At 39.5% G+C, this 18,924-nt stretch overlaps 1 protein-coding gene across 1 annotated transcript in view; it reads right to left on the bottom strand.

Moving 5' to 3' along the window:
* LOC131256674 (calcium-transporting ATPase 5, plasma membrane-type-like) overlaps nt 1–17,860 on the bottom strand; it is a 51,596-nt gene extending 33,736 nt beyond the window's left edge. Inside the window, exons 1-4 of the mRNA XM_058257655.1 lie at nt 17,655–17,860; nt 17,288–17,511; nt 282–398; nt 148–190 (exon numbers count right to left, since the gene is read on the bottom strand). Coding sequence (XP_058113638.1) covers nt 148–190; nt 282–398; nt 17,288–17,458 — 331 coding nt within the window. The 5' untranslated portion in view covers nt 17,459–17,511; nt 17,655–17,860. The remainder of the gene's footprint in view (nt 1–147; nt 191–281; nt 399–17,287; nt 17,512–17,654) is intronic.
* Between the last annotated feature and the right edge of the window lie 1,064 nt (nt 17,861–18,924).

Below are 18,924 nucleotides of genomic sequence, written 5' to 3'. Positions count from 1 at the left end.
ATTAGTTACATGCTAGAATAAATTCTTTATCAATTCTAGGCAAACAATACTGAGCTCAAAATTAAATAAATTGTGATCTATAGAAAAACATTATCCTCATATTTTCTTATCACAAATCAATGTTAGCACAAGTATTTGAAGAAGTACCAGGAACAGGCTTTTCTCCAGCCTCCTTGAAAAGAAATGCTGCCTGATACAATAAAACTATGAGGTCAAAATGCAAAGGAAATTATATGTACTATGTAAAGGCCATATTTATTTGCATACGAAAAAGGCATTACTCGTATAACATGGGCATGTGCCCTAATCTTCCTTCTTGTTTGCTCCTTTTCTTGTTCTTTTTTCAAGTCCAAAGTGTACCGGAACCGACGAGACGCATTTAACACAAGTGTTGCTTGCTGTATAGACAGAACCCATGTGTAATAAGCATTTGATGATTATAAAGATGATGGTGACACATTCTTGAGAGCAACCACATTTTTCCAAATAAGACAATAGGATATATCAACACACAAATCACAAAGGGTAAATATAGACATCTAAACAACTTAGGTTATTTTGGAATCAAATAAGAATCTAAAGAGTAAATTCAATTAAAAAAGAACGTGGAGTTATCTCAAAGTAATGATGCCAGTGATTTGCTAATATATACACTGTAATAAATGAGAGAATAAGTCGTGTATGAATAAACTTTTTTCTTTGATTAGCAAGTCATGGATGAATAAACATTACCAAAATAATACTTTGATAACTAACCATATGATGGAGAATATGAGAATGAAGTTGGAGAGTATGATTGACAAATCATGGGATTTCTTGTTTCAAATATGATTGGTGAAACACGATTCATAAAGCAGCCCAATTAACTCGGGCAAGGCTATGATGATGATGATGATGAATTGTATATTATAATTGAATAATATTAACACCTACTAAAAGACTATGCAACTCAACCGCGTTTCTTTAGTAAGGAATTTTTTTTTTCCTTTTTTGAAGACTTGCTAGCAAAAGGTAACGAGAAAAGAATACAACAACAAAAAACACAAAAGTTACAACCTAAAAGGGAGGGAAGATGATGCGGACATCAAACCATTCAAAGTATATCAACGCAGGAGGCGTGCATTACCTGTGTGAATGTGGTTAGATGACGGGTACAGGTTAGGTATCTAGAGGTTGAAGACCTTACACATGTGTTCATGACGTATGTAAGTTGCTTGAATGAGATATTTAGACCATTGGATTGCGATGATTGTGATCGAACCATTGGATCGTCATGGCCCACCTTTATTGCCATATCATTAGGGCCCATCGGGCATCTTGGATTTGAGTTTATCTTATGAATATTTTATTTTATTTTAGAAGCAACTAGAAATTTCATTAAAACTAGAAAAGAGCAAAGAAGAAAACAACAAGGGAAAGGGAAAAGGGGACACAGCTGCTGAGGTAGCAGACAGGCCCTAGAAACCTAAAGAACTAAAATCAAAAGACTTAAGATCGTTTACAATAGAAGCTCATTTGATCACTAATCTTTTAGCCCTAGACCCCACCACCACGGCAGTCGAAGAAACATCATTAAAGCAACGATCGTTCCTTTCCTCCTAGACAGCCCACCAGATAGCGATAATAGCTAGACGCCAGATCAAAGACTTGATCCTTCCCAATTTGATCCCATTCCAAGCCTGCATTAAACCGAAGGTCGACTCAGGATTACACCAAGGCACTGAAAAAATCTGACAGAAATCGGTCATGATTTTAGTCGTGAAAGAGCAATGGATGAGCAGGTGATTTGCCGATTATGTGTCACTCATACAGCACAAGCAGATGTTCACCAGTTGCATACCGCGCTTGATGAGGTTATCAATTGTCTGAATTCTGTTCCGCCCTGCTGACCAGGCGAAGCAAATGTACTTAGGAGGCACCAGGAGCTTCCAGATAAAAGGCAAAGCCTGATGCAGCTGCTATTGTCTAAAACTCGTATTGCAATAGAGGAATTTAGTGGAGAAAAGGCCCGACTTCTCAAGCTGCCAAACGAGACTATCTGGGTGATCGCTGTTGGGGGCCGATCTTTGAATGTACACCATGAGGTCTTGAAATTTGTCAGTTTCATTGTCAGAGAGATTTCGAATAGTTCTGATGTCCCAGACTATTTGGGCCGAAGTCACAAAATAGCAGTCAGTGATGAAAGTATCTTTCTGATGTCCCAGACTTATGAATATTTTATTTATTTGAGTTTTGAGACAATGCACGCACATTTTTTTGTGCGAATTTCTCTTCTTCTTTTTTGAACTTTTTTAATAGGGGTATTTTAGTCATTTTATGTAATTACAAATTTATAAGGGTGTTTTGCCGTAAACCTCAGGGATGTTATATTATGTTTATGAAAAGAAAGAACTTTTGCTTCTTCAAGACCGAATGATTCCATCTTCGACTTCCAATGATTGGAAGAGGACGTGAGGCCCAGGGAAGTGAGTTATCTTCTCATTATCCCTCCTTTCTTTTCTCAAGGTATTCTCTTCTTTAAACCTATTTTCTTCCTTTTCTTCTAAATTCTCTAAATCTAAAAGCCGATCCTTTTTTCTTTTCAATCTAAATCATTAGATCTTAAAAGATTTTCAGCCCCACATTTTGATCTTCTTCAGATCCTATCACCCAAGACCTTAGATTTGAAGAACCATCAATTTTTCTGAATTTTCCCGATTTCCCAATCCAGAAAATTCATATTTCCTATATTAGATAATCCACTTGGATCGTTAGATGGACCTATTGCAAGATGAAAGTCTTATCTTTTGCCGGATCCAACTAAATTCAGATTTTAAGGTTCAATACAACATGTTTGTGATGGATGGTCATGATCATTACTTAATATTCCTTATTTCCTTCTTGTTTTATGATGTATAATGCTGAATTTTATTGTCAATGCTTGCATAAATATGCCCCCTTTCAAATACCACCTTCATTTTTTATCTTTTTTTTTTTTTTTTTTTGCATAAATCTACCACTTTCAAATATCACATTCATTTAGGGTTATTAGATTAGGCCGTCCTACACCAGAAGATAATTGCATTATGTATTTTAATTAGACAAAACTTCTGAAAGGGAGCCCCAATTAATCATTGCATTATGTATTTTAACTAGAGAAAAGCTCTACACTCAATATATCATATAACAGTACACTATATACATATGATCATATATGATTATATAAGAATAGATGATTATCCTATATCGTGTACAAATGAGTTGCCAATATCAGGCCAAAAAATGCTTCCAACTTTATTTTTTCAAGGCAAATAATTTTTATTCACAAAAGGAGCAAAAAAGGCGCTAAAGATACAAAAGGACCCTAGCCCACTTAAGAAAAGCAATCTGCCAAAATATTCAGATTAGACGCCCACCCTTTAACATTGAACAAAGCCCTCCCTAAAGATAGAAAAACCAAAGCACTCGTCCCTTAAGCGGCTCTCACCCCATATAGACCAAAGGATAGCCAATAAAGACAACCTCCAAGGCTTCTATCCATCTCATTTGAAACCACCTCTGCGCCATGTTAGAAAGAGGTCCTTAATACTACGCGACATCACCCACCCAATCTTGAACACCTCTAAAGAGCCAACCCAAATGTATTGAGCGAACGGGCAATGAATAAATAAGTGGTTCACTAATTCTGCATTGTTAAAGCAAAAGGAGCGCATATTGGAGATGCATATCACCTTCTTCTGAAGATTATCAATACTGAACACCTACCTAACTTCTCTAGACTCCACATCAAGTAATCTTTCATCCCCGGTACTAAGCAAACCTTATGAAGCTTTTCTGCTGCCCTTGAGAATTCCTCCAACTCCTCTTCGGAGAAGTTTCTTCTACAAGTAGGAGACCACAGGGTATTCTCGTCCATAACCAAGAAATATTCAGCTACATGAGATGGCATCCGAAGATATCCGTACCAATCTAAGGAACTAGGCACGAAGAGAATTGTCGCTTAGCCAAACATCATCCCAAAAGAGCACCCTTTCGCCATTTCCTATTGCAAAACTGGCACAACCGGTTAATGGGAAGGATCCGACCAAACGTAAGCACCTCCAAACTAAGCATAAGATTCGCAAATACATAAGAACTAGTAATTAAAATTTTCATTCAGTTTCAAGGTGCCTTAATATTACTCATACCAAGCGCTTAAATAAGCTTTGAGACATACAAATAAAGAAGATTCTAAATGTCATTGACGATTAATGATTTACACAAAAAGGGAAACGTAAATAAGAAAGATGCTTAATGGATGAGAGATATCTAATGCGATTTTATTGCATGGCTAGTTGATTGATTTTGCATAGCCAGTTGCCTAATTAGGAGGATTGGGCCTCCTTATTGATGGACCAATTGTGGGCTTGGTCTTAGGCCTAATGGGCCTAGGCTTGGCCCATGGGGCCAAGATCAACTCGCATCAATTCTCACCGGACAAAAGAGCTTGGCTCTAGTGAGTTAATGGCTTAATATTGCTCATAGAAATCAGGATTCAAGCACTGGAAGTCTATATTCATAAATCTGTGTAGCATCGAAAAGAAGTTGTCGTTTTGACACAGGACGTGAATTTAAATATGATATGCAAGATTGCAGGCTTAGATCACACCAATTCAGAAACAATCACACAAATTCCACATCCCACATGAAAATCCAAACATTCAATTAAAGGGGAATCTATGCGGGTCCAAGCCGACACAGGCTAGGACCAGACCAATAAAATTATAAGCCAAACGATGTCAAAGGGAAATAAAATCAACTACTCATGCATAAAAATCAGTCCCTAATCCAAGGGATTCCTTAATTTCAATTCAAGGAATCCTAAGGTGATAAAAAGGAGCAAATCAATTAGGGATCATATAATATAGGGTTAGGATTCATGAAAAAACGGCTATGAGAGGATAAAAGAGGATAAAAACCTGAACCAAAAGATGATCCCGCGTGTGGACAGCAACAATGGCCCAAACGGACGTGCGTGTGATCCCGGCCGCACGTGTGTGGGGCCCACTATTCAGAAAAAAGCCACCTTGGCCCTGGTCGGTTGGGGATGGACTCCAAAACCCCCAAATCTCAGCTCGATCCGATGTACGGTTTGTGCGTGGTGCTCCGCCGAAGTTTCAGCTCGCCTGCGGGCCGAAATCTGGAAACCTGCTTCAATGAAGAAATCTAATGCAACAAAAGGACAAATTCGAAGTACGGATGGTGGGGGAAGATGGAAAAAAAGATGATAGAAGATGGGGGTGAATTGGGATCGATGTGGCTTCGCACCACGGTAGTTAGCCCTTCGAAAAGGGAGGACTTCGCACCCACTTTTGAATTCTTCCACAACTCACGAAGAGAGCAGAAAAATAAAGCAGGAATTTTTTTATTAACTTCAATCAATGAAAAGAACTACAAAGGGTGCCTATTTATAGGGAGAACCCTATACCCAAAACTCGCACCATGTGCGACACCTATTACTTGGCGATGAAGTAAACTAGAATAAAAACCAAACAAGGAAATCTAAAGCGTTCACGATGTTCTAAATAATAACAATAAGCAAAACCTAAAATATAAAACCAATCCGACGAGTGGGCCACGATCATGAGATCCCATGGTGGGCTTTTCTTGACTATCGGGCCACTTTTCTGAACCAAAACTTGTCTTCTAGCTAGGAGGCCCTCCCTGGACGTCGTCATCGAGCCAGATCGATAGTGGAGTCCTCCTTCTGCGTACGTACATGCGTAGGGGTGGTGGTGTGCGGGCGTGCGTGTGCACGATGTCCTCATCACGTTTCCAATGGACGAGAAACTTCTGGAACCACCTTGGCGCGTAGATATGATATAGTCATCGAAAACATCAACGAACGTATCTGTAAGTGGCAAAACGGCTATTAGTGTGTGATAGCTTGTTCTTTGATACCATCATCAGTATGGTGCCCACGATAACTGGAAAAATCTTTCACATTGAATGTATGACTAATAGGTAAATCTGGTGGGAGATCTAAAATAGATCAACTATAAGATTTTGCATCTTTCTAGGTGAAAATCATCTTCCTTGGAAAAGCAAGAAACAACCTATAGTGTCAAAGTCAAGCACAAATGTTGTGTATAAATAGGCAGCAACTGCAAGTTAGGCCATGTGGTTCTCTTGTATCTATAGGAATTTGGTAAGCAATCGCACTAATCTTTTTATGAATTTGAACGGTCTTACATTGTGAGGATGAAGGATTTTTGAGGTACCGAAGGGCAACCGTTCAGGACAAATATAGGCCACAACCATTTTGATTTCGCAAATTCAACAAAATGTCTTATATCATATTGCTTATAACTTTCCTTGCTTGCAACGATATTACATTGAACTTAGTCATTCACCTACTACATATGACGAATGAAATCATTAGCTTCTACACTTGGTCTCAACTCTATGGGTAGAGGAACTAAATTAACTAGAAGACACAATCATATAGCAATTACTACTTCAAAAGGTGACATTCATGTGGACTTGTTGATTAAGTTATTATAGGCAAATTCAGTCATGGGCACGATTAGGTCCCATGTAGCTATATTATCACGGACAAGACACCGTAATAACTTGCACAAACTATGGTTGACCACTTCCGTTAAACCATCAGTCTAAGGGAGGTGAGCACTAGAAAAATTGAAGCTTGGTTTCCGTTGCTACTCAAAGAGTTTTCTATAAATAACACATAAACTTGATATCACAATCTAACACAATCTATAAAATGCACATTCCTATGTTCTAATTTGAATAATGCATCATATTCAACCATAACAACACACACACACACACACTTATTTTTGAAGATTTTTGGGAAAATAGCCCACAGTACTTCGATTCAACAAAATCTTTGAAATAACTTGTTTTAATCCCCAAATTCAAGTTAATAGTGGTTGGAATTTGCAGTAAAGTAGTTTACAAAAGAATTTAGAAGAGGAAAGTACACAAATGAGAAAAATCGCAACTTAAAAAGACAAGAAAAAAAAAGTAGCCATTTTTTTACCGTTAAGGGGGGAGACGGTTGTTATGGGCCGTAACGGCCGTTACGATTCCAAAATCCATATGGTAGGCCAAAGCATTATCAACTTCATGGTGTACCACTTGGGAACGGTGTACCATAAGTCAAAAAAATGCTAATTATATTTTTTCACTAATGAATAAAGTGGTGGATGAGATTGGCGAGGAGAATGTGGTGCAAGAGACCACATATATTTTGGTCACCATCTGATGCCCATTATATTGATCTTATATTGCAGGATATTCAAAAGAAGAAGAAGAATGTTAGGGAAATGGTCGAAAGGGCATGACAAGTAACAACATTTATTTACAATTATAATCAAGTAGTCACAATAATGAGGAAGTTCATAAAGGGATGAGAGTTGTTGAAGCCTGCGGCAACTAGATTTGTAATAAACTTTATAGTCATGGAGAGTTTATACTAGTATAGGGGAGAGTTGAGTGAGATGTTCACTTCTCAGGATTGGCTCAACACAAAACATGAGAAAAAGATATCAGGAACACCGGTTGATGTTGTGAACACCATAAGGAATAAAAAATATTGGAAGGTCCAAATGATCCCAAAGGTGATGGAGCCACTAAGCATCTACCACGGGCTTCCTCTACGATGCCATGAATAAGGCGAAGTTGGCAATTTAACATGATTGTACAAGCTGGGAGTCTTATTGGCAGATGATCGACAAGGGATGGACAAAACAACTCCAACACGATCTTCATACAGCAGGTTACTACCTAAATCCTAGGTACAGATATGCCCAATCATTTGTTGCAAATAATGAAGTTCGTGTCGGCCTAAAAATTGTGATAAAGAGATTATTAGAGCCTGACTTAGATATGCAAATAAAGATATTGAATGAATTAGATAAATTTGAAAATTGCTAGAGTAGCTTTGGAGATACTCTTACACAACATGCAGTATCTAAATTGCAATTAGCCGAATGGTGGATAAATTTCGGAGAGAGTACAAAGGCTCTCCAAAAAAAAATGCAGTAAAAGTTTTAAGCCAGATAACTTATAGCTGCGAAAGGAACCGGGGTTATTTTGCACTCATTCATTCAAAGAATATGAATAGATTGCAGACTAGGACGTTAGATAGACTTGTCTTCATGCACTACAACATAAGGCTAAGAATACAACGACATCATAGGAGCATTACAGGCGTCGATGACACAGACTATTGTCCAATAAACTTAGACAATATTTATGATGAGGGCGACCCGCTTCTACCTTGGTTGGAAGTAAGGGAAAAACATATTGAAGAGGATAGAGAAGAATTGGAAGTTGATGACAAAATAATACACACAGCACAGCAAGAGAGACATGTAGTTGGGTTGGACCCAGAAAGGGGTAGCTTTCATGCAAAGTCCGGCTCAAGTTCAACAAAAGAGCACGAGCAGTAGTTGCAGTGAAACCGAGTCGGATGTTCATGATAGTGTTGGTGATAACACCCCTAACGCTGGTCCCACTTATGGTGTTGCTTAGCACACCATACCATCATCTACAGATCGCGGGCCGATGAACATTGACAGGGTACACAAGGTTGGACTTATCAGTGTACTTAGTCACAATATAGCTAGCAGGAGGAGGCTAGGTCTAGTTGTGCACTAGGAGGTCCGGAACATCAGCAGGCCCCTGGTCCCGGGCATTATGATGGATATTCTTATAGCCAATGGGTTTATAGTTATATGGAGCTTATTCCGTCATATTCATGTTGGAGTAGTCATCCTGATCCATGTCCATATGATTATAGATATCCAAATCCAAATCCAAATTACTCATCACAAACATTCTCAATCTCAAGATTCTCAACAGCCTGAGTACATGCACTAATGGATATCCTTACTTTAGGTCGGAGTCGTTGCCTAGTCAGGATCATTCATCATCCAGTTTCGTTGACCTAGTCGTTCCCTCTGGCACTGAATATTATGGATGTGCAACACCTATTCTATAGTCGTAGCATTATGACGACGATGACGTGGAGGTGGAGATCGAGCAACCACAACAAAGCAAATTTTCATTTTGGTGGTGACTTGTGAATATTATTATGGTAACTAAAAGTATATATTTTTATTAAGGTAAGTATTGTTATATACCCATTAGGTAATTACCCACACATTCACCAAGCAAGTACACACTTGACACTACCGAACTTGTACTTAAAATAACTCTCCTAACAACCAATCAAGTAATCCTTAATCAAGAAGCATGGGAATATATCAAACACTACTGTTTTTTCAAAAAATATATATTGACTTGAGGATGACAAGACAAGAATCACGGGATAGGAGAAGTCTATGACATGTTGAGGACTTTAAAATAGAATGAATATTGTAATTTATGCAAGTCCTCAGCACTCCTCACGTATGTTAATATATAATAAATTATGAAATATAATTGCAAACACTTACACATGTGAGATATTTTGATATTACATTCATTTTAATATATCTATCATTGATATTAGATAGTTATAAAGTTATATCTATGAGTTTTACAGCAATTCCAAGTTGTCAGGTTCATAAATTCATTAGACAACCCGATACAACTTTCTCACCAAAGAGTAGACCGTTACACCACCATAAACATGTTCAAAATAATAAATGAATGCATATTTGGAATATTTAGAATTTTTTGGATTTAATGAATTTTTTTCTCAGTTTTTTTTAACCAAAAAAATGACCGTTACAGGGCCCGTATCGGCTGATACGGGTCGTAACCGTATCAGTAACGGTGGGGGCCGTTATGGCCACCGTTATCGCAACGGTACACCTTAACTATTGCCAACAATAATCATGTTACATAACCTACCCTAACATTTTACCCGCATACAGAAAACAGTGGTCCGTCGCCAATCTTCCTCTTCCTCAATGGTGGTAAAAGGGCAGCGTATGACAAGAGTAGGGCCTTCAACCTCAGATTCGATCGCAGTTTCAGCAAAGGGGTCCTTAGGATGTGATGTTGGATCTAGATAGGGTTGTTCCATCTTGATGTACTAATTGTAATATAATATCTCCACTATTGGGTAGTGGAGGTCTTCATTGTCTCCAGCAATGGAGATTCCTAGTTTGTAGACACTCATTAGAAAAATATAATATCTATCCACAACAATAACAATCAACACCCCACCGTTCTCGCCTGAGGGGAGGATTAGGAAAAGGGCCTTGTCCTCTAGTGTTATCTCCCTGCAATGAACTGTGGCGAAGGAAGTTGCATAGGTTGTGGTTGCCTTACAAGCGGAGTCTACATCTATGGGCGCGGCTAAAAAGGGTATAGAGGTGGCCAATAGCCATCAGCTGGAGTCCGATTAAGATGTGGATCCAAACCTTTTCACACAGAGGGTTCCCCAGATAGAGAGCCAGAGCGTCGAAGAGTGTTGTCGCAGCTGTTGCTCAACTCTTCAAGCCTTCCCATGAACATTGTCGACCAACTCAAGATCATACATAACAATCTCGGGTTGGTATCTCTTGGTGTAACCTTATCTGATAACAGCTAGCGGTTACGCAATATGTCTCTACAAGCTTACAACAGACAAGAAGCTCACTGAACTTCTCAATGTACTCACCCACCAATAAAGTTACATGTTTAAATGCAAGGAGCTCCTGGAAAGAGTATCCAGGTAATTTAAAGGCAAATAATTACTTTCCAGCTTCTCTCTCATGTCAACCCACCTGGCGATAGTAGGATGACCCATGATGATATTGTTGTCATGAATGCTTCGCCACCACATTATTGCCGAGCCCTTCAACTTGACCTTGACAAAGGCCATTCGATGAACATCGTCCATGTCGTACCATGCAAAATAATCTGCATGTATTGTAATCCAATCGATAAAAACCTTTGCATCAAGATGACCCGTGAAATCTAGAACTTCAACTCGTACTTTCTTGGAGATATTGTCTTTCCTGAGTGTCTCTATCGAGGTGTCATGAGCTCTCTCTGTAAAGAGTGGTTGCATGAAGCCATAAACAGATTCTTGAGGATTACCATTTTGATTCAACGAAGGTTCTAGTTGGAACCCTTATTGTGGATTTGGGTCATCATCATGATCTCCGATGCAATCGAGTTGCTCCCCATGTTGTTATCCACATAGTTGGTCAACACATTTTCCAATTTGGCTACCATTGTGAATAGCTCGGTGATGCAATTGCCTCGTTGTTGATCGGTAAACCCTCCTCGATAGATGTGACCACAACGTGTAGACATTGTTTCTGGGGGTCACGTCAGCAACGTAATGGTCAAAATATAAGGCGGTTTCTGATTAGAACAAAAGATTGTTAATAGGCTGAGATTTTAGGCTTTAATGGATAGAAATAAGGCTGAATTGGGACTGGAATATGGCTGATTTTTTTGGGCTTTTCATGGGCTGGAATAGGGCTGTTTTTTAAGCTTTTAATTGGTTGGAATGGGGCTATTTTTTTAGGATTTTCATGTGCTAGAATAGGAAGATTTTTAGGGCTTGTAATGGGCTGGAATTAGGCTGATGTTTTAGAGCTTTTAATGGGCTGTAACATGGCTAATTTTGGGAGGTTTTAATGGGTTGTAATAAAGGGGCTAGATTTGGACTAAAATAGGGATTGGATTATGGTGTAGATGCTTGCCAAAATTTCGACAGTCTCTCCTGGTCAATTGGACTTTTTGGTTTTGTAAAAGAAAAGAAAAAAGTGAATGGGGGTAGGAGGAATGGATGCAATGATGAAAATAAAGGAAAAGATGAAGAATTTTATTATGTGCATTGGATGCAGAATTTTATTATTAAAGAACCTGGAAACAAAAGATCAAGATTGTAGTTGATCCAAGACTTCAACCCAGCAATTGGGATCCACTCTAAGACCAAACTGGCACAACCGGCTGCTGCGAAGGATTCGCCCAAACGTAGGCACCTCCAAACAACGAACAAAAATAGCAAATAAAGTAGAAACAATAACCAGAATTTTCATTCATTTTTAAAGTGCCTTGATACTACTCATACGGGCCCTTAAATAAACTTTGAGACATACCAATAGGGAAGATTTTTAATATCATTGACAAGTAATGACTTATGCAAAAATGGAATAGTAAATAAGAAAGATGCTTAAAGGATAAGATATATCTAATAAGATTTTATTGCATGTCTAATTGATTGATTTTGCATAGCTAGTTGCCTAATTAGGAAGACCAGGCCTCTTTATTGATGGGCCGGCCGTGGGCTAGGTGATGAGGACATCACGTCGTCACGTACACCTTTGTGTATGTATCAGAGGAGGCGGGTCGCACCGGTTTCCTTGTGGCTAGACCCTATATGCACGTGCGAGCATCTGGAAGACCCCACACTGGGAAGATGCACATGGGCTACTTTATGGAGTGATCCAAACCATTGGATTGGAGGGACGTGACAATCGGGCCGTTGTATCACATGATCGGACCATTGATCGTGGATTGTCCACTAGTTTTTCTTAGAATTTGTCAGCTTATTGGATTTAGTTTTTTTGTGTTATGTTTGGACACCATTATGAGTGATTTTAGTTGATTTTATTTACACTAGGGCTATTTTTGTCAAAATTCATAAGACAGCATGATATTTGTAAATTTTGAAACAAAATGGGCAATCATTCTTTATGCAACCGCCCATTCTATCACATGCATTTTCGCCAAACTAAATACCTCCAAAACTCGCCCCACCCAATTCCTAAAACAACAATTATTCCTTTCTATAAGAACCAAATTCCCACTAGTAAGCATAGACGCCAAAGTTTTTACCCAGCCTTTCCTGAACCACCTCCATGCCACATCAAGAAGAACCAAGCAGTAGATCTCAATCAAACGCCAAAAGCAAGACTGCCCTACCATGTGAGTTCAAATCGCCAGGAAAGCCATTGGGAATGGAGTGATTTTTAATCAATACAAACCGTCCACTAGAAGCGGTCCGAAAGATTATCCCACGAGCGCAATTCTGCCATTGACAACCATTCATCTTCCCTGACAACGAACTATAATTGCACATTCATGCATATAGCCGATTTTAAATCTAAAATGTTCACTATGTGGGCCATCAGATTACGTAAAGATTACAATATTTCAACCAAGAATCCAGTTAGAGAGTGGGTGTAGGAATGCAAAACACAACAGCGTCGAAAACAATTTTCCGCATGTTGCATTAAGGCATCGACTCAACGTCGAGTCAAGTTTGAAACCTTCCAAAGACTCTAGATGCCTCTATACATCCTATAAAACACCCCCTTGCCAAAAGGATAGGCACAACATGAGAGAGAGAGAGAGAGAGAGAGAGAGTGTGTGTGTGTGTGTGTGTCGAATGCAACTCGTTGACTCATTGAGTTGCACTAGGTCTAGCGTTCATGGTTGGTCAGGAATGAGAAAGAGAAAGAAAGAGAGGGAAAGAGAAGGAAAGAAGAAGAAAGAGAAAGTTGAAGAATCAACTCGATTGAGTTGACTCACTGAGTTGACTCGCTGAGTCGGGCTGAGTGAGCTTAATACGAGTTAGGTTCAATCCAGCAATGTTAAAAAACCCCTAGTGTAATCTGAGAGTCCAACTGTAGGAGCAGAGCACTGAGTTCAACATTGAATCGCATTGATTTCACACTGAGTTTGCACTGAGTCAAGCCGAGTTGAACTCAATTTAGAACTAGTTCAGGTTGAAAATGACGTGAACAAAGGTGAGTGATTCATCTCTTTTGAATTCAATCTCCTTTCATAGGAAATCCCTTCCAATTTGCTTAAGGCCCATTTGGCCGAGCAGATTGGAAGGGATTGGATGGTATTGGAAGGGATTGGCTGGGTGTGCCAAACAGACTGGGTGATCTGATCCCAGGATATAGCAATCCCAAGGATCTTAAGACAATCCACTAACAACACCATCATTACCTTTAAATCCCATCCAATCCACCCTAATCCGTTCAAATTTGCCCGGGACGTGTTTGGTCCGAGGGAATGGAAGGCATGGAAAGGTTTAATCCCGAGATTGGCCGAGCGTGCCAAACAGACGCGATATAGCAATCCCATGGATCTTAAGACAATCCACTAACAACACCATCATTACCTTGAAATCCATGCCATCCACCCTAATACCATTCAATCCCTTCCAATCCACCTGGCCAAACGAGCCCTTAGTTTTCCTTATTTTTCCCAAATTGTAGACTTCATCCCACCTAGCCTAGCTACCCGTGTATAGAACTATATTCAAATAGAGTGTAATATATCGTATACTCCATCTTTACGTTCCTAACTGATGTTTCCTCCTTGGGAATGGCTCTATTCCTTTCCTTACTCGTTTCCTCAACCTTTGTAACCAACCTCCAAGTGTTGGGAAAACCCTTTGATTTCAGGATGTTCCTTAGCCAATAATTTAGTTTCTACCCTTGTTTAACATAAGAATGTACATTACGTCTTAGATTGGATCTTATCATAGCTTACTTGATGAATTGTTTACATGCATTACATGCATCATGTGCTTGAAACCATGTTATTGACTTGCATTATGATTGCTTGAGGTATGAATGGAACACATGAATGTGCTATAATGAAACTTGAAATTGGTTTTATTTTCCTTTTGGGTGACAAATCGATGAGCATGTTAGGATTGTTCATCTGCATGCATGTCAAGATTGCCGCTTCAGCAGACCTTAAGTGAGCATGTCGAGATTGCAAAAGGTTTCTAGTGTCAGTGTTGTGCAAGATCTGGGTGCCCTTATCAGTGAACATGTTAGTATAACTCATTTGTGTGCATGTTGGGATTGCCGCAACACCAAACCGGTTAGGTGAGCATGCTGGGATTGCAATCCTAATATCAGTGACAGTGAAATCTTGAATATAAGTACACATCTCGCTAGATCGATTACGTGAGCATGTTGGGATTGCAAAGATTCTTAATGTCAGTGCCATGTGAGTCGTGAAAAGTCACTCTGCTTAATTAATCAAAGTAAAATAATCATGCATTCATAGCGTTAGAATTATATAATCATGCATTGTACCCTAGTGAAAATATCAAGATAACTCTATCATATTATTACTCTATTCAGCGAATTATCTAAACCTCCTATAAAATTCAATTGGGATAAATATGATCTCACTAGGCTTCTAGTTTACCCAATCCAACAACATGCAAGTTTTTAGGAAGAAGAGTTTGCAAAGGAAGCCAAGTACTTGGACGTATATTTTTACTAAGGAGACATCCGTAGTTTAAGTTTTATTTTTATTTCATTGCAAGTTGATGTATTGAGACATTAGTGAAATTTTCCTTTAGTAGGAAATTAATAAGATGTAGATTAGTTAGTTTGAAATTTGAATTTTAAATTTAAGTTTAAATTAAGTTATAATTTAATGAAGTATTTAAGTTTAGCTAAATATGTGATGTGTGGAATGGAATTGCAAGAATGTATGCTCGAATTTAATTCACACACCGGAACTCAGGATTTCGGTCACTATACTCGGGTTCCAAATTTCGGGCCATGAGACAGAGCGTGGGATACAAACTCACAGTCGAAGCATCGTACAATGTCAAGTTGGACAAAAAGGATTGTATCTGCAATCTGGAGTATGTAGAAGGCATCATTAGTTTATGTCATCTCCTCTTTGATTAAACTGCATGGACCATCCACATGAGGCGGCTCACCACATCAACAATTACAATCACCAGACCAACCACATGCACCACTTATTTTTCGAAAGATGAAGCAATTTATTAGGCAAAGCCAAAAAACATAAACAAACAAAACAAAAGGAAACCAAAAAAAAAAGATGGAAAATAAAAATTAGAAAATACGACAAAACCAGCCCTGTGGCTAGAAAGGCACCACTTGCACAAACTAAGAAACAAACCTAGGACTGACCACTGTATAATACCTACAATATGATTGTTGATGGAGGAAACCATGATCCAATTGCAATTCGATATCCAAAGGCACCCTAAACTCGTAACCACCCAGCATTCTCAATAGGTGACAATAACCACAAACCAAAACACGGTGCAATCGAATCAAAACACAAATGCAAAAATAAAAAACAATTCGAGAGATTGAGAGGAAGGAGCAACAATCCCAGTGTCTTGGGGTCCCTCTTTTTCAAGGACAGCCAAAGAAATATCATTTTAGTTACCATGTTGAAGCCTTCAAAAAAATACTAGTTTCTGTAATTTGTCACTTATATCGAAATCATTCGATTTTCCTCTTATATGACTGCCATTACCGCTAGTCCTTATATCAGAACTCCCACTTATACTTCCACCACTACACATATAACTACAAATGTAATTGTTAGAGTAGATGTAATTGTCGCTACCCCTTGAAATGTAACTATCAATACTGATTTCAGAACATACCCTCCATTTCTTGAGGCGCTCTGGCAGGATGTCAAATGTGTCCTCTTCATCATCGTTGCAGGTGTCGTAGGATCCACCACTCCACGTCGCCGTGGTACCTATGGTACGGTGACGACGAGCCATGGTCCTTGGCTGTTGATGGAGGTGAAGAGCTCAAACTGTTCGCAGGAGAGATGACACCGGCCATTAGTCCCGATGGGCCCATGGCGCTATTCCAATTAGAAGCTTGTATTACAAAATCGCTATGGAAACAATCTCTCTCTCTCTCTCTCTCTCTCTCTCTCTCTCTCTCTCTCTCTCTCTCACACACACACACACACAGATGATACATGTGATGATACTGATACTACAAACACTGCTGACCACCATTGGAAGGGTTAGGATTTTTCCCATCCGGTAGATTTTTTTGTACACAAGCCCTCCATAGCAGGTCTCACAGCAGCAACTGCTTCAGTGATTGAATCACGGCCCGACTTGTAAAAACTGAAAACCAGAGTTTGTGGTACCAAATCACAGCCGAAGCATCATACAATGACAAGTTGGACAAAAATGATCGTAACTGCAATCTGAAGTGTATAGAAGGCATCATCAGTTAATGTCATCTCCTCTTTGATTAAACTGCATAAACCATCCACAATGACACAGCCCAACGCATCAACAGTTACAATCACTGGACCAACCATGTGCGTCACTAGCACAAACTAAGAACCAAATCCATGCCTAACCAATGTATAATACCTACACTCTGAATGTCAAAGTAGGAAATCACAATCTGATTGCAATTTAGCATCCAAACGCGCCCTAAACTAATAAATACCCCCACATTCTCAATAATCGACAATAGCCGCAAACCAAAACGCAATGCAATCGAATCCAAACAGAGATAAAGAAACTGAAAACGAATCGAGAAATTGAGAGGGAATAGCAAGAATCCAAACGTACCCTCCATTTCTTGAGACGCTCCAGTGGGGCTTTCTTCGGCGGGATGTCGAACGTGTCCTCGTCGTCATCGCTACAGTTGCCGTTGGATGCGCCGCACTCCAAGTCGCCACGGAACCTGTGATAGGGCGACGAGCCAGGGTCCTTGCCCGTTGATGGAGATGAAGAGCTCATGCTGTCACGCAGGAGAGATGACACCAGCCGGTAGTCCCGATGGGCCCACGGCACTAGTCCAATCAGAAGCGCGTAAGGGCGTATTACAAAATCGCTGTAGAAACAAATATCTTTCTCTCTCTCTCTCTCTCTCTCTCTCTGAAATGAGAAAATGGGAAAATAGAGAAAGGGCTTTTTAGTAATATACCCCGCTTACCTGGGTGGTTTTTTGAGCGGTTTTGCGGGTGATTACATGCAGAGCCGGAATTCCAACCGACCGGCGAGATGAACGGACGTGATGTATGGATGAGACGAACGGACCAGATAAACCGGAGATCTCTCCTCCTCTCTCTCTCTCTCTCTCTGCGAAGGTAGCAGGAAAATTCCAGAGTTAGACGACGATAACAACTTACGAAGCTTCGCGGAAAATTACTCCGAGTGCCATATTTAGTATTTACAGAGTGTTGAAGACGTTTTGATTGATACGTCCATATCCCGCGTTAGAATAAGATAGGTTCAAACTCTACCCTTGAGCTTCGCCGCTGCTTTATAGGGCTCTATTAAATGAGAACTGCTCAGAAAAAAATTTTCTCAGATTGTATATTTTTAAGCCATTCATTCAACAATGGTTGTGGACCGTATATTTTTAAAGCATGAAAAAATATTCATTAAAGTTTGAAATAATCCAATTGAGATTGTAATTTTCGCGTACAAAGTGAAGAGTTTTCATATGGACGGTTTGGATCAGTAGAAGATGATCCGGATTCAGAGGCAAAAGTCTGTAAGTACAGTGTTGCAATACAACGGGAGGGATGTGTTCGAGCTAGCCACGCGGTGGGGATTGACTTTCTCTATTAAAAACTATGCCCGCGCGTAGGATTTAAATCCTGCACGCGACCGCACGTGTGACGTGGGATCATTAGGTGGGTCCCACCTTGAAGCTGGCCTAGGACAGAAATAGGATGTCTGTTCATCAGTTGGCCGTAAGTTCTAAAGGTTATGGTGCTTTAACTTTGAGAACACGTGAACATTTCCATATGGATCCTCTGCTTGCCACGCACAGGAAAATCTTGCTTTTCTGCATGGTCAGTGGTCCACATCACTATTGACAATGTGGACCCTACAACATTAAATTAGACAAAATCTGGTCCAATTAAATTGGAGTAAGGAGGATATTCTTATATGTGGCAAGCAGATGATTTACTTTTCATGTGCAATGTGCAGGGTGTACATGAACCGAAATAGCTCGGTTAGCTCGCTCGGCTCAACTCGACTCGAAAAAACTCAATTCAACTCAGTTCGAAGTTGAGTTCAAGCTGAGTGGAGCTGATTTTGTTAACTCAAAAATGAGTTCGCGCAGGCCCTAGCTCGACTTGACTTGGATCAAATCCAGCTCAAATTGAACTCGGATCGAACTACTTCGGTGACTCAATTACTTTGCCATTGATGTTGCTCACCAATTGTTTTACAATTTGAATGCCTATTGA

This window comes from Magnolia sinica, chromosome 9 (assembly GCF_029962835.1).
Source record: "Magnolia sinica isolate HGM2019 chromosome 9, MsV1, whole genome shotgun sequence".
In the NCBI taxonomy this organism is placed as follows: domain Eukaryota; kingdom Viridiplantae; phylum Streptophyta; class Magnoliopsida; order Magnoliales; family Magnoliaceae; genus Magnolia; species Magnolia sinica.
The sequence above is the reverse complement of the archived record's forward strand: the minus strand, read 5'-3'. Positions and strand labels throughout refer to the sequence as shown.